Raw genomic sequence first — 14,731 nt, 5'->3', positions numbered from 1 at the left:
TCCGGTCGGCGGGGGGGGGGGGGGGCTCCGACGCTGCTCAGGGCGAGGCCCCGACGCTCAAACGGAATGAACCCTAAAGCGCGCCCCGGCCCCGCCCCGGCCCCGGCCCCGGCCCCGGTTAGGCCGGCTGCCCGAATGCCGGTGGTCTGGGCGCCGAGGGCCGCGGCGGCGGGTGGAGCGGCTGCACGGCCACTAGTGTGCGGCGGGCCGGGGCCGGGGCGGGGGCGGGGGCCGGGGCGGGGCCGGGGCCGGGGCCGGGGCGGGGAAGGCCGGCGGGCCGCGCTCCATTCACAAAGTCCCCGCGCTGCCGCTCGCCTGCCCGGCGGAGGCCGCCTCCCGCTTCCTCTAGGTCTCGGTTTTATGAATGGGCCTGCGGGCGAGCGCCGAGCGCCCTGTTTACTCCGCTCTTTGTGACGTCGCGTTCCCATGACCGGGCGCCAGCGGCCCGCGCTCCATTCAGCGCCGGGGAGGGGCCGGCGGGGCGGGGAGCCGGCGCGGGGGGAGGGCGCGCGGCCCGGAATGGCAGGAGGCGGGGCCTCGGAGGTAGTAATGCCGCGGCCCCCTCCCGGGGGAGCGCAGAGGAGCCTTAATACGGTGGCGGCCCGGGACGGAACTCCGGCCGCGGCCGTGCGCGCAGCTCCGGCTGTCGGTGGGGAGCGGCGCCGGCACCGCGGGGGAAATACAATAGAGGCCGGGGCAGGGGGAGCCCGCGGTCCTCTCCCGTAAACACACTCCCTGCCGCCGCCACCTCCCCGTCCTGCTGCCCGAGGCCGCTCGGACTGCTATGTGACCCGGAGACCGCGGGCGAAGGGGACCGGGGAGAAGAGGCCCGCCCGAGGGAGGCCGAGGGGCCAAGTTTGCGGCCACTTCTGCGCGCGCCTCCCTGAGCCCCGGCTCGCCCCTTCCTGCAGCCCGGCCGGCCCAGGTGTCCTTCGCCCCCTCGCGCGCCCGGCGACCATGGTGACGGTGGAGGAGCTGCGGGAGATGGACTGCAGCGTGCTCAAAAGGCTGATGAACCGGGAGGAGAGCGGTGGCGGCGCGGGCGGCGGCGGCAGCCACGGCGCCCTGGGGCTGCTGAGCGGCGGCAAGTGCCTGCTGCTGGACTGCAGACCGTTCCTGGCGCACAGCGCGGGCTACATCCGAGGCTCGGTCAACGTGCGCTGCAACACCATCGTGCGGCGGCGGGCCAAGGGCTCTGTGAGCCTGGAGCAGATCCTGCCCGCCGAGGAGGAGGTGCGCGCCCGCCTGCGCTCCGGCCTCTACTCCGCGGTCATCGTCTACGACGAGCGCAGCCCGCGCGCCGAGAGCCTCCGCGAGGACAGCACCGTGTCGCTGGTGGTGCGGGCGCTGCGCCGCAACGCCGAGCGCACCGACATCTGCCTCCTCAAAGGTAAACTCGGGCGGCGGCGCGCGAGCGGGCGGCTGGGGGCAGCGGGGCTTGGCGGCCCCCGCCGCGGCGGGCGGGGAAGAAGTGCCCGGGGGGACCCGAGGCCGGGAGCATCCCCGCGCACTCCTTTGTGCGCGCCGGGGCGCGTGGGTTTGCCAGCTTTTTGTGCGTCTGTGTGCGAGCGCGAGCGCCTGAGGTCCTCCGAGACGGAGAGGGTGCGTCTCCCCTGCCACCTGCCAGCCCGTACTCTTGGGGCGCTCTGCGTTTGTGTACACCCCCAGCCGGCAGGCCTCCGGCCAGGCGACCCCACGGCGATGCCCAGCTGCGGCCCAGGGGGTGCTCCCAAGTGCCGCTGTGCGGGAGGGGACGGGCCCGGCCTGCTGGTTCGGGGTGCGCGGGCCCCGGCCCCGAAGCGCAGAAAGGGAGCCCGGCCTGCGGACCTGGTGCCGAGCTCTCCGCGTCTCGTCCCCCGCTGCCCGGCCCCGAGCTCCGCCTGGAAGGTGGCCGGCTTCGGCCGCCTCGGGCTAGACCCCAGCTCCGGGGGCGGGGCGGGGCGGGGGGGCTGAGCCCGCGGGGGACGCGAGACGGGACGGTGCCCCCGGAGTTCAGGCCGCGACCTTTTGTTCAGACGGGGCTCGGGGCTCGCGGCTCGCGGCTCGCGGCTCGCGGCTCTCGGCTGGCGGCGCGTGCTCGCTCTAAGGGGATCCTGGCGAAACTTCGGGGGACGCGAGTTCTTGTGGGATCCGGAGGCCGGGAACCCCCGGGGGCGGCGCGCCGAGTACCTGGAGGGCCCGTGCGCCGCCCGCACCTGCCTGGCCTGCTGCGGCCGCGGGGGGCGCGGGGGGCGCGGGGGGCGGGGGCCCCGGGGCGCTGCGCCCCTGCCTCCCGCCGCCGCATTCCGCGCATTCCTGCGCCCGCGTCCGGTCCGGCCTCCGTGCCCGGGAGGCGTGTCGGACCCCGGCCTTCAAAGAGCCGCTCCTGGCCCCGCGGGCGCCCTTCGCCTCCTCCCCGTCTCCTTTGCCCCCCGGCCCTGCGCCCCCGAGGAAGGGAGGTGGTGGCGGGAGCAGGGGCGGAAACCTGTCCCCGCCGCGCTCTGCCCAGAAGCTCCCCCCGCTCGGGGCCGGCGGGCCCGGCTCGCCCCTGCCGCACAGCGGGGGGCTTTGTTCTCGGCAGTTGTTTCCTGGCCGTTTGACCTGTCAGCTGCCGGGGAGCTGCTGCCGTTGACCTTCGGTTGAACCACTAAGGCGATTTTGCTGATTTTTCTTTTTCTGCGAGGGCTGCCTTTTGCACCCCCGATCGAGCCTAATCCTCTCTTCTCCCCAGAGCGCCGTAAGAGAAAGTGCCGGGCAGGGGGCGCCTGCCCTCCCCGCCTGGGGCCACGGCCGCGGCCGCGGTGCGAGCGAGGTCCCCGGCGGCGTCCCCTCGAGCGGCCGCTCCCCGCGCCCCGGGGCCCCAGGCCTGCGCCCTCGCCGCGGGCGCCTGAAGGCGGGGCCCTGCCCGGGGCAGCGCAGACCCACGTGGAGTCTGGGTGCGTTTTGTTTTGTTTCTCTTCCTGGAAGGAACCCGGAGGGGATCGCCCTGGGCTTCCGGGCCCGAGGGCACTGAAGCCCCGAGGGAGGGGGAGGGAGGGAGGCCTAGTTCTGCGGTTTCCTTCCTCCGGCTCGGGGCACGGCCCTGGGCCCCCGGGGAGGGCGCGCGGCCGATGGATTCCGGGAGCCGGCGAGGCCGATGCTCTGGGTCAAGCCAGGGGCCTCCCGGGGAAATGACAGCCCCGAGGGGTACTGGAGCCTCCGAGTAACAGGGCAGCCCCCTGGCTGTTGGCGGGGCCTCTGGCCAAAGGAAAAGGAGTGTTCGAGGGGCTCCTTCCTCCCTCCCGAGGCCTGCCCCGCTCCCCGGTGTCTGACCTGGTGCGGCCCCGGGGCGGCGGGAGGCTTCCCGGCGTCCACATCCGTTAGGGCCTAGGCTTGGGCTGCAGGTGGAACTAGCGTCTGTCTCCTCGGGAACAGGCCCCGGGAGTAGCCAGGAAAGGTTTGGCTAGGTCTTCTAAGCCAAAGGAAGCCTGCCTTTGGAAGCAGCCCCCCCAAAATGAAGAAGGGGTGATGGTGCTGGTGGTGGTGGTGGTAAGGGGCTAGTCCTGCAGGGATGGTAGGAGGCGGCCAGGGGTAACCACGCATATTCTATTTAACCTACCTTATTTTCATACTTGTGCTAAGGAAGAGGAAGTCCTAACCCTGTTCCCCTTCCTCCTCTTGGCCCTCTGGTGAAAAGCATCCCTAGTGAGGCCGGGAAGAACGGGGAAGTGTTTGCTCCCACACGGCTGGGAGAGGACAGCATGTCTCCTAAGTTCTGGTGGAGAAGATGTGGGTCCATGGGAGGGCCCTCTGGGGGGCAGGGAGCTAAAGGGAACCCGGGAAGAAAAGCCCCTTTGGTTATCTTTAGTAAATGCCCGGATTGGCAGGCGGTTGGCTGATCTGTTTCCCATGGGAGTTGCTCATTTTAATTTCCATGTGAGGGGACTCTGTGTGTGTCTCGTTCCACGTGCGGTCGTGATTGTGGAGTAGAAGTTGCCAGACACTAAGCCGGTGGAAGACCCTATGGTTGGTCTCTGCCAACCTGCAGGGACAGAAGAGCAGCAGAGTATTTTCCAGAGTTGTATTATCCTTCCCAGCCAAAAGCTGTCCAGTTCTACCAACTAATTGTGTTTAAAAATCTCAGTTTTCTGTTTCTGCCACTTGGAAGGGCAGTGGTTACTCGTGGCAGGGAGTTAACTAATGCCACACGCAAGAATTCAGCGTTAGAGTAAATGTTACTTCTGTCAATAAAATGCTGCCTAGCCTTTACATTTCCTAGTATTATCTAAGTTTTGCTAAGAGCAATAACCTAAATCATAACATTTTCTGATCTTTTTGCTAGTAAATGATTCCCATGGGCATAAACCTTTTTCTTTTTCTTTTTCTTTTAACTTTCATCTCTAAGCTTACTTTATTTAAAATCTTGTAAGGCATTTTTAGGGAAAGTTTAGAAATCTCAGCTTTTCAGATTTAATTACAATACACATCTCCCTTGAAGTCCCTTTCTGTTTCCTTCGTAAATCCTCCAACTGGGGTTTTCAACCCTGGTCATTAGACAAAAAAGATCATTTTCTCACCCTAATGGAAGTCATTCTTTGCGTCTCTTATTTCTCAAATAAGTCAGTCTTATGCAGATTTTAGGTATAAAAACACTACTTTACTTTTCTCCTGTGTAAAATTCATCCGGCTCGACTTTTGTCCGTTTTCATGAGAGTTCTGATTTAAAAGTTGTCCTGGCGCTGTTTTGAGAAAGGGCGATCAGTTCAGATATTCTAGCTTCTTCCTCCTGGAACTCACATATGCTATAGTCCTAAGGCCAGACCAATACAGATGGTGACATTACACTTTTTGTAGAAAACAGCCTGCAAGGCCGGTGATGGAGAGGAGAATGCCCAGCCAGCAGCCCTGGTAACTCTGGTGACCGTCTTGTCTCTCTGTTCCCAGTTGCCCAGCCCATCCTAGCCCCCCTCACCCCTCCATGAGGTCAGTGGCATCAAACAGCAAACCCCAGGGCTGCACACCTCCTCCACCCATAGAGAAACGGATTAGCTTTTCTTCTTCCAGGCCACAATGCCCACGGCAGCCAGAGGTTGAGAGCCTCAGAATTACACAGAGTGGTAGGCCTTAAAGATAATCTCTTTCGATTTCAATTAAAGAATGACAACGAATGAAGCAAACTCATTACTTTTTGCATCATTTGATACTAGATGCTTCCAATGTACACTAGTAACTAAAGATGGGGTGTAGGTACAAATTGAAAGTGAAAACCTCACCATTATTAAACCTATCACAGCTGCCTTGGGCATGTTCTTGAGGCTCATAGGATAAATGGGCTTTTTTTAAAAAAGATTTTATTTGAGAGAGGGAGACAGACTCCCTCTAACACCCCCCCCCACCACGTGGGGTTCCATCTCAGGACCCCAGGATCATGACCTGAGCCGAAGGCAGATGCGCTTAATAGGCTGAGCCACCCCGGCGCCCTGAGGGTGGCCTTTTTAAGGAGCCAAGAAATTCCTTTAAAAAATCAGAACATCTGAAACCAGATAGCCAGTTTCCTTACCAGGAGGCAGTTGCCGCCTAACAAAGGAAGTTTGACAGGAAGAAAAGTTCACTCCCAACGGAAGCCAGCGGAAGCCCGTTGCTGAATGGAGCAGATAGCCCAGAAGTTCTGGGAGGGACCGCAAACCAGACCCAGCTCCAGAGCAACCATTAGGTGTCAGCCAGCTGGCGCAGGACGCACAGGTAGGTCTGTGCGTGGGGCCTGGAGGGAGAAGCTCACTTAGGTAAATTTTCAATACTGCTCAGGATCTACAAGGGTGCTTACTGAATTAACACCCACATCAGGGGAAGTTCTCAAAGGTAAATGACCCCAGACTTCCTTGCTCGGTGGCGTTTGCCTTGTATTGATAAGATGTCAAGAGTAAGCCCCTGGCTGCTGAACGGGTGACATTTCTCAATATTGAAAGGGTAATTGGAAGAGCGACAGCCTTACTAAGATCCATGATCACTGTCATTACCAAATGACTGGCTTCCCCCATCACAGACCCCACTAAGAATCCTACTGTGATGATACGATCCCCACTACATCAGCCTGCCTTTTCTAGAACACCTTCACGCATACTGTCCCAGCCCTGCTTGGATGTGTGGCCAGTGCAGTAAGCTGTGACAGTTGTCTCACTGTCTGAATGTGAGAAAAAGAGTGTGGAGTTCAGCTATGCAGGTAGTTATTCCTCAAGAAAGTTGATTGGGGGGGGGGGTTGAGGGGGGGTTATATTCCTTTTTTCTTCTTTCTAGACTCTCTCAAGTTTCAAAATGAAGAAATGTGAGCTTTAAGACTAGAACGCTTATGAGTAATAAGGACATGGGAAGAACGGGTCAAAATTAGTCAGAATATCTGTCATGGAATTGCATTCTGTTGGACATAGAACAGGTGGAAAGTCATCGGTTTATGTGTCATGAAATTGTATTCAGAAGCTCGAAAAGCAGATCTTAGAGACACCTGCTGTCAGTTTGTAGTTTACAAATAAGTTTGTGACATTTAGGATCACAGAGTATTGGAACTTAAAGAGGATACGGTCTAAAATCCTGACATCATGACCCTGTAGGGATACATACAGTCACACTGAAATCAGAGTTCCATGAAATTATATACCCTCTTTAAATGGAATGCATTCTAGAGGTTTCTATTGTGTTATATCCCATTAAATAAAATGGGCTGGTCACGATGTCTATGTGACAACCTGTAGTTTGAAAAGCACTGGAAAGAAGCAGAGTTTGCTGAACTATCAGGAGTGTCCTGTTCAGATACTTTCTGGTTTTGCCTGAAAATTGTGTGTCTTCAATGGAGTGAAACTGGCAGGCTGTGCCTCCCCCAAGAGAACCACCAAGAAGGCAGAGATGGGCACACGGGAGGGTGGGCTTCTTTTTTTGTTTGTTTTTTAAGATTCTATTTTTATTCATGAGAGACACACACAGCGAGGCAGAGGCAGAGGGAGAAGCAGGCTCCCTGTGGGGAGCTGGATGCAGGCCTCCATCCCAGGACCCCGGGATCATGCCTTGAGTGGAAGGCAGACGCTCAACCACTCAGCCACCCAGGTTCCCCGCAGGGTGGGCTCCTGGTGCCAGACTAGGTGGCTTCAAGGCCAGTGGGCTGAACGCTTGGCCCTGCCCTTCCCTGGGGTGGCCCTATACTTCAGTTGCCTCTTAAAATCCGGTCCAGTCACCTCAAGGGCTGCTGATTGGATGCTTGTTTGGGAAGAGCTGGGCACATAGCGAGCATGTCCTCTTAACAGTGGCTCTTATGTTTACTAACGTGGTCTTTCTTGTGGGGTGTGAGCGTGAGTGGTTTCCTACCTTGCAGTCTTCTGCCCCTAGCCCCCCCCCCCCCCACACACACACATGCCCTTGGCCCATCGTTGCCTGTTCTACTCATCCTCACGTCCTGGGCCTGCAGCTCGTCCACCTGCAAGAAGGAGCGCCTTTGGCACTGTCCTGCTCACAGGGCTAGCGACGGCTCAGGAGGGAAAACCCGTTCATCACTGCCCCTGGCCTGGGACCGGGGATGCTCCTGTCCCGGGAGCAGATCTGCTTCCTCACTTGGTTCCTTTCTGCTTGTTCTTTTTTTTTTAATATTTTTTTAATTTTTTATTTATTTATGATAATCACACAGAGAGAGAGAGAGAGAGAGGCAGAGAGAGAAGCAGGCTCCATGCACCCGACGTGGGATTCGATCCCGGGTCTCCAGGATCGCGCCCTGGGCCAAAGGCAGGCGCCAACCCGCTGCGCCACCCAGGGATCCCTCTGCTTGTTCTTTAGAGATCTGCCGGAGGGGACGGGCTTCAGCAGTACTGTCTCTGTTCCGTGCAATGCTGTTTTCTCCCACTCTGTCCTGTTCCCAGAGGCCTGGGGGGGGCGGGGGCGGGTAGGCAGATGACAAGTGGCCCCCCCTCAAGCCTGGCCTGGCCCTGCCCAGTCAGCTGCCTGCGGGCTGACTTAGGATCCACCCGGAGTCAGCGGATGCTGGAGCTCAGACCGTGCAATGCCTGCCCTTCTACCGTCTGACTTCCAGATCTCTGGACTCTGCATGGACAAAAATCCGTAAAGCCCAGGAGGAGAAGGCTGTCCCAAGTCTGGGAAGATGCCAGTAATGCTGGGTCCCCTTGTAGGTGCCAAAAAAGGAAACCGCTTCATTATGTGTCTCCCCGAGGCCAGGTGCAGAGCACTGGCTGTTCCAGTCAGTCCTCCCCGGGCCTGAGGGTTCATCACATTTGCAGGGGAGCCAGAGGCTCAGAGAGGTTCCCTGGCAGCCCCAGGCTGCACAGCTGATGATTTGCTGGGTTGGGATTCAACCCAGACCTGGGAGTCTGACGTGGGTCAGGCTGGTGTCCTGTCCTGGACCTTCTCAGCAGTGGGAAGAAGGCTGTCACCCCCTCCGAGGCCCCTCCTGCTTGCACTGCGGTCGGGAGGGGGCCGTGTTCCTCCTCTGGCCTTGCAGCCTGGCCCTGGCACCCCCGTGCCCCCACCACTGGCTTGCCAGCGGGCACTGTTAGTCTGCCTGTCTAGGTGAGGAGCTTTTGGAGGGCACTGTCCATGCCTTACATTTATTTGGAAAAAAAATGTATTTGAGTAGCTCAAACTGTGTAAGTGTAAACAGATTAGTTTTACTTAAAAATCTTCAAATGCTGTAGAACTATGTAGAGTTAACAAGTAATGGCTTTGCATGTAGGTGTTCACCAGCGGTTTCTCGATTGATCCATTTCCCCTTCCACCTTTCCCAGGGGGAACATTTAACAGAGTTTCCCAGAGTCCTGTCTGGGGGACTGCAGCTGAAGACCTCACTGGGGGCGCCTGGGGGGCTCGGCCGCTTAAGCATCTGCCTTGATCCCAGGGTCCCAGATCCTCAGGCTCCCTGCTCAGCGGGGAGTCGGCTTCTCCCTCTGTGCCCTCCCCCCCCCCCAAATAAATAAAATCTTAAAAAAAACAAAACAAAACTGCTGGCTCTTCCCCCATCCTCCATTCAGTGCATTTGGGGCAGCATGTTGTTAGTCTTCCCAGGAAAAAGGGGCGCAAACGGGCAGGAGGGGCACCTAAGATGCTGAGATGACCACTAAGGCCAACAACACTCCTGAAACTGCCGGTGCCGGTCCCCTCCGGCGGGCACCCCCCCCCCCCCAGGGGACTCTGGTTATTGGGCCTCAGCAGGAGGAGTGAGGCCGGTGACCCGGGAGACAGCCAGCTATGCCCCTGGGGGGAACGGAGGGAATGCACAAGAGGGGGGCTCAGAGGAGAGTATGCTCTGCTCCTTCCTCTGCAAAGCAGTAGCTCTGGGGGTGGGGGGCGTGGGGGTGGGGCCTCACGGACCTGCTGTCACTGAGTGCGCGCAGGTGGCAGGCGGCCTTCCCCACCTCGGCTCCACCGATGGGCCTCCCCCCCACCCGCCTGCCGAAACCGCCGGGGAAAATCCCAGCAGCTCCAGCCGCTGCCGGTAGGGGTAGGGGTAGGGGTAGGGGTAGGTCGTGCTGAGCTCTCGCAGAGCCGCCGGAGCCCCGGGGGCACCAGGGGGCACCCAGGGTGGCGGGGCTCCCGTCTGCCCGCCCCCAGCCCACACCAGGCACGCACCCGACTCCAGGGACCAGTTGACCGTTTATCTCTTTTTCTCCTTAAAAGACCTCCCTTCCCCGAAGACGATCCCACAGATAACCAGTCACTGCGGAGCTCAGCAACTGGGGGCCCGGGAAACCCTGCCCCGCCCGACCCCGTGTGCAGCAAGAGGGACCTCTGCGTGCGCCCCGTTTCCTCGGATTTGGGGCCCTTGTTGATGGAGCCGCGGAGGCCGGGCGGTTGGCGCCTGTTCTGTTGCCCAGATGAGGAGGGCAGGGCTGCTGCCGGGCTCGTTGCTTTTTCTCCCTTCTCGCCCTCATTGGGGCTCCTCTGCAGAGGAAGGGCGGGGGTTGGGATGAGGGACATCCCTGCAGGCCCCGGGCGGCACCAGGCCGCGTCCATGCGGCCCGCGGACCCACGGAGACCTTCCTGCCTTCCACGCTTTACCAGCACCCTGAGGAGCTGCTGTGCAGGGTCCCATCACCACCCTGAGGAGCTGCTGTGCAGGGTCCCATCACCACCCTGAGGAGCTGCTGTGCTAGGCCCCGTCTGCAGGCGCCCTGCTCGTCCTCCGTTCTGTATCTGCACCCCATACCTAAGGCTCCTTCCCAGAACTTTCCTTCCAGCACTCAGGACGGAGTCTGGGCCCGATGAGGCTCTGTGCAGGCTCCGTTGCCGTTATCGCTGGTGCCACAGCGCCACCCAGTGGCCAGTGTGGGTCCAGCCGGCCCCGGCTTCCCAGCCCTGCTCCTCAGCCCAGGGGTAGGACTCGAGCACTTTCTGGATTTCTGCTGGCTTCGTGACCCTACTACCCGTGCATGCTTCTCTTTTACAGGTGGTTATGAGAGGTTTTCCTCCGAGTACCCAGAATTCTGTTCCAAAACCAAGGCCCTGGCAGCCATCCCCCCTGCTGTGCCCGCCAGCACAGCGGAATCCTTGGACGTGGGCTGCAGCTCCTGTGGAACCCCCCTGCACGACCAGGTAGACTGGGGGCCCGGCCCCAAAGAATACGGCAATGTGGGGGCAGGGGGGCCTATTTTCAGGTTTCTGCTTTTCAGAGGCTTGAGATGCGGTGCCTCAGGTTGGGGAGAACGCAGGGAGCCCTGCATGTATTGGGATTGGGTGTTAGGGAGGGTGCATCTGTTCCTCGGGATTCTTGCCTTTCCCTCTTCTTAGCCTCACTTGGAAAAATAATACAAAGACATAACTTTGTGACTTAGCCTCTGGAGTTCCACGCAGACGGGCGAGGAGTGCTGAAAACAGAAGTGTGTGACCTAATGCTTAGAAAGGAGAGGTCACCTCTCTGAAGGCTCACCCCAGGTCCCTGAGGCCACCCTGTCCCCTAAGAAAACCAGCTTAAGCTGCTGCATTTCTTACGAGCCAACTCCTAGCCCTTTCATTTAGATGGAGAGGGAGTGAATTTATGGGGCCCAGGAACTCTGCTCCCGGATCCCAGATTCTTTGGGTTGATCTGACTCCGAAAATGTCTCAGATTTCGGCCCGTGTTACTTAACACTGCCAAGATCTGTCCTCTTGTCTGTGAGGTCGACAGGACCTGTTTTGAAGGTGCCAAGTGAAGATGTATCCTACAAATAAGTCCCTAAGCCAACACACCAGGTAGCCTGGCGATTAGGTGTAGATTCATGTTGCCAAGGATGTGGCAAGGCCAGCGTTGCGACTGGCACGTCACTGATCAAGGGGCAGGTGGGGCCCACGCTGCCTTACCGGTCCTGACGACTCCGCTCCCAGCAGAGCGCGGTGTAAAGGCGAGAGGAGCCCACTGGGCCTGTCCTCCCACCACGAGCCCCAGCAGGCTAAGGGGAACCTGGGAGGCCTGAGTCCGCAGGCCTTCTGCACCCCACCCCAGCCCCCGCCCGCCTGGGACCAGCTCCCTCTCCCTGTCCAAGCACCCCCACCTCTTACCCCGGTTGCCTTCCACTCACGATGTCTGGGGGGCCTGTGCTTTTTCCCTTTCTGGTGCAGGGGGGTCCGGTGGAGATCCTTCCCTTCCTCTACCTTGGCAGTGCCTACCACGCTGCCCGGAGGGACATGCTGGATGCCCTGGGGATCACGGCCCTGTTGAACGTCTCCTCTGATTGCCCAAACCACTTTGAAGGACACTATCAGTACAAGTGTATCCCGGTGGAAGACAACCACAAGGCAGACATCAGCTCCTGGTTCATGGAAGCCATCGAGTACATCGGTAAGTTGGCTCCTGCAGGGCCGGGGAGGCCGGGTGCGGGCGGGTGAGCCGGAACCCCGAGGGCTGGCCTGCCCAAGGAGGGACTGGGGTGGGGGGCTGTCTCCAGGGCCTTTCTCCCTCTGCCTCTACGGAGGGCTGGCTGGCTGGATGTTGGTGGGTGGGGGATACCAGATGGATTCTCACTCCCGCCACCCCTGTTCCTCTTGCACGTCGCCAGACGTGTAGATGTTAAGGCTTTGGGGCAGGGGAGGAGGACAGGTAAAGGGAGAATTGGGTCCTTGGTTTTGTTTGTGCCAGTAGAAATCCTTGAAGGTTTTTTCCAAGCCTGGTGCCTTTGTTTGGTGCCATCTCAAGAATAGGCCAGAGGGGGTCTAGCCCCTTCAGCGGGCTGGGGATGTTGGTCCCTGCCTGGCCCTGGCCCGGTCCCTGGCCCCGGCCCTGGCCCCTCCCCCGGCCCGCCCGGCCGCCCTGACCCGCGCCTCTGCCCCAGATGCGGTGAAGGACCGGCGCGGCCGCGTGCTGGTGCACTGCCAGGCGGGCATCTCGCGCTCGGCCACCATCTGCCTGGCCTACCTGATGATGAAGAAGCGGGTGCGGCTGGAGGAGGCCTTCGAGTTCGTCAAGCAGCGGCGGAGCATCATCTCGCCCAACTTCAGCTTCATGGGGCAGCTGCTGCAGTTCGAGTCCCAGGTCCTGGCCACGTCCTGCGCCGCCGAGGCCGCCAGCCCCTCGGGGCCCCTGCGCGAGCGCGGCCAGGCCACCCCCACGCCCACGTCGCAGTTCGTGTTCAGCTTCCCGGTGTCGGTGGGCGTGCACGCGGCCCCCAGCAGCCTGCCCTACCTGCACAGCCCCATCACCACCTCCCCCAGCTGCTAGGCAACAAGGACCTCGGCCGGTCACAAGCCGAGGACAAAACCCCCGACCTAGAGCAATAACGGCTGCCTCCGCGGGCAGGGAGCACCTGGGTTCGGTTCGTGTGTCCGTGTTACTTTTCAGATAGGGATTTCTTACCTCATTTTTTTAAGCAGTAAGGCTTGAAGTTATGAAACCCACAGATCCTGGCAAAGGTGCCCACCCAGTTTTACTAAGGGAGGGGGGGAGGGGGGGTGGGAAAGGTACAAAAAGAAAAGTTTGCCAGAAGTGCCTGGTTCTGTGTGCTTCGTCCTTTTTTGTTCTTGTAACAGGTTTTGTTTTTTTGTTATTTTGTGTTTGTTTGTTTTTTTCCGGGGGAGTGGGGGGGTTCGTGTTTTTTTGTTGTTGTTGTTTTTAAAGAAATCTTACAGGACATGGTTTTCCTTTCAAAATCACCAACAGGTGGATAATTATGCTTAATAATAAATAAAAGTATTTATTAAGAATTTGCTCAGAGTATGTAAGTGCAAGGAGTCTAGTGACGGTGAATTTAGGGTGTATTTATGTCCGTGTCCGCGGTGGAGCCCCGTCGCATGCAGCTGTCAGAGCAGTGGGAGCTAGCTGGTACGTCCTAGGTATGGATAGGGTGGCCTGGCGGTCAGCTCACACTGGTAGCCTCGGGGAAGCAGGCAGGGTGGGGTGGCAGGAGGAAGAAAGAGAAAGATGACTTTCGGATTCTCTTGAGGCTGGTTGCTGGCCACAGGCACCAGGAAAGCAGGGTGAGGGCCCAATGATACCACCTTTTCTTGGGCCCCGTAATTCCATTTGGCGGTGGGAGCATTTTCTCCCAGCCTTGCCTGAAGACTTGCATGTCTTCTGCGATAAATGCCATATCGTATAAGGTGCTCCTGAATAATTGGGTGCAGCTGAGATTTTCCTACAGCGAACCATCGAGCCAAGGCCACTGGGGAAACCAGCTAACTAGACACAGACCAGATGTGAATCCTCTGTGATTGGAAGTACCATCTTCTCTCCTCTGCAGAAATCGGTGTCTTTAATTTTAGAAGGTTTGCTTAGAAGGAAGTCCACCAACAAGTTCTTGCCTTTTTAAAATTCCTGGCTTAGGTGAATATTTTTAAAGGCTCTTGTTTGAATAAAAAGAGGGGAGTGAACACCATGTTTCAGCTCTGGAATGGAAGACGGTGTGAGTACGGAGCTGGCTAGAGTGCGGAGCTGGCTGCTGGGCTTCTATAACGGGCGCCGTGGGCACTCGGGTGCCGTTTCGGAATTCTTTCTTGGGGTAATGCCATTTTAAGGAGCCTTTCCAAATGGAGACAAGGCTTTCTGAGGGAGAAGGATGTTTTCTGTGGGTTGGGCTTGGGGGGAGGGAGGAGGGAAGCTACATGTTACTTTGTAGTAGTGTGGAACGGTGTTGTTCCAGAGTGCCAGTGTAGAGGTATTTGCAAACTTGTCTAGAAATGAGAGCATGTTTGTTTTTTGTTTTTTTGTTCGTTTGTTTGTTTTGGGGTTTGTTTGTGTGTTTTTTTTAGCCCCTTGTGAGTCTAAATCTAAATGAACATTCTTGCTCATCCATAAATAACTTCAAGCCTCAACATCAGAATAGTGTTGGAATGCTCTCTCTCATCCTGGCATCTCCGACAGGACCAGGTTCATTACATTTCCTTCCATAACCATGAACCTGTGTTGGCATCACTCATCTTGCCTTTGTCCAGCCCTGTCTTTGGGTGAGGCCAGAGTTCCCACTTCCTGTTTTCAGAAAAGCCAGAGGCGCCCTCCATCCCTGGGAGCTGCTTGGCTGAGTAGGTAGGGGTGAGGTGAGAGGGGTTGGGGTTCCTGGACAGTGGACCTATTTAGAGATGGCACAGTTGGCTGTTCCCACTTTTTCCTCGATTCCTGGAAGTTGCTCTATGTTCTGTGATGAGTGAGGTCCTTTGAGTCCTGCAGCTGAGAGAGCTGTGGGTTCCAACCCCCGATCGACATGGGGCGGGCGGGCGAGGCTGTTGCAGGCAGAGGGAAGTAACCCGGAACAGACTCACTTTCTATAGGACAAGTGTACATTTGCCAAAACCTGTGTATCGTGCTTTCCCAGACTGGATT

General features: G+C 58.6%; 1 protein-coding gene across 1 annotated transcript; it reads left to right on the top strand.

Moving 5' to 3' along the window:
* The first annotated feature begins 577 nt into the window (after positions 1 to 577).
* On the top strand, positions 578 to 12,772 carry DUSP4 (dual specificity phosphatase 4). Its single transcript, XM_072776263.1, has 4 exons — positions 578 to 1,390; positions 10,394 to 10,539; positions 11,542 to 11,761; positions 12,252 to 12,772. The coding sequence occupies exons 1-4, from the start codon at positions 958 to 960 to the stop codon at positions 12,635 to 12,637; spliced, it is 1,185 nt and encodes a 394-aa protein (XP_072632364.1). The 5' UTR covers positions 578 to 957; the 3' UTR covers positions 12,638 to 12,772.
* Positions 12,773 to 14,731: the final 1,959 nt, after the last annotated feature.

The sequence above is a fragment of the Canis lupus genome, chromosome 15 (genome assembly GCF_048164855.1).
Source record: "Canis lupus baileyi chromosome 15, mCanLup2.hap1, whole genome shotgun sequence".
Taxonomy (NCBI): domain Eukaryota; kingdom Metazoa; phylum Chordata; class Mammalia; order Carnivora; family Canidae; genus Canis; species Canis lupus.
The sequence above is the reverse complement of the archived record's forward strand: the minus strand, read 5'-3'. Positions and strand labels throughout refer to the sequence as shown.

Excerpts from the sequence above, each read along its gene's own strand:
- DUSP4 (XM_072776263.1), top strand. The coding sequence starts at position 958 with ATGGTGACGGTGGAGGAGCTGCGGGAGATGGACTGCAGCGTGCTCAAA. Across the intron at positions 1,391-10,393 it reads CGACATCTGCCTCCTCAAAG|GTGGTTATGAGAGGTTTTCC; the intron begins GTAAACTCGGGC and ends TCTCTTTTACAG. Across the intron at positions 11,762-12,251 it reads GGAAGCCATCGAGTACATCG|ATGCGGTGAAGGACCGGCGC; the intron begins GTAAGTTGGCTC and ends CCTCTGCCCCAG.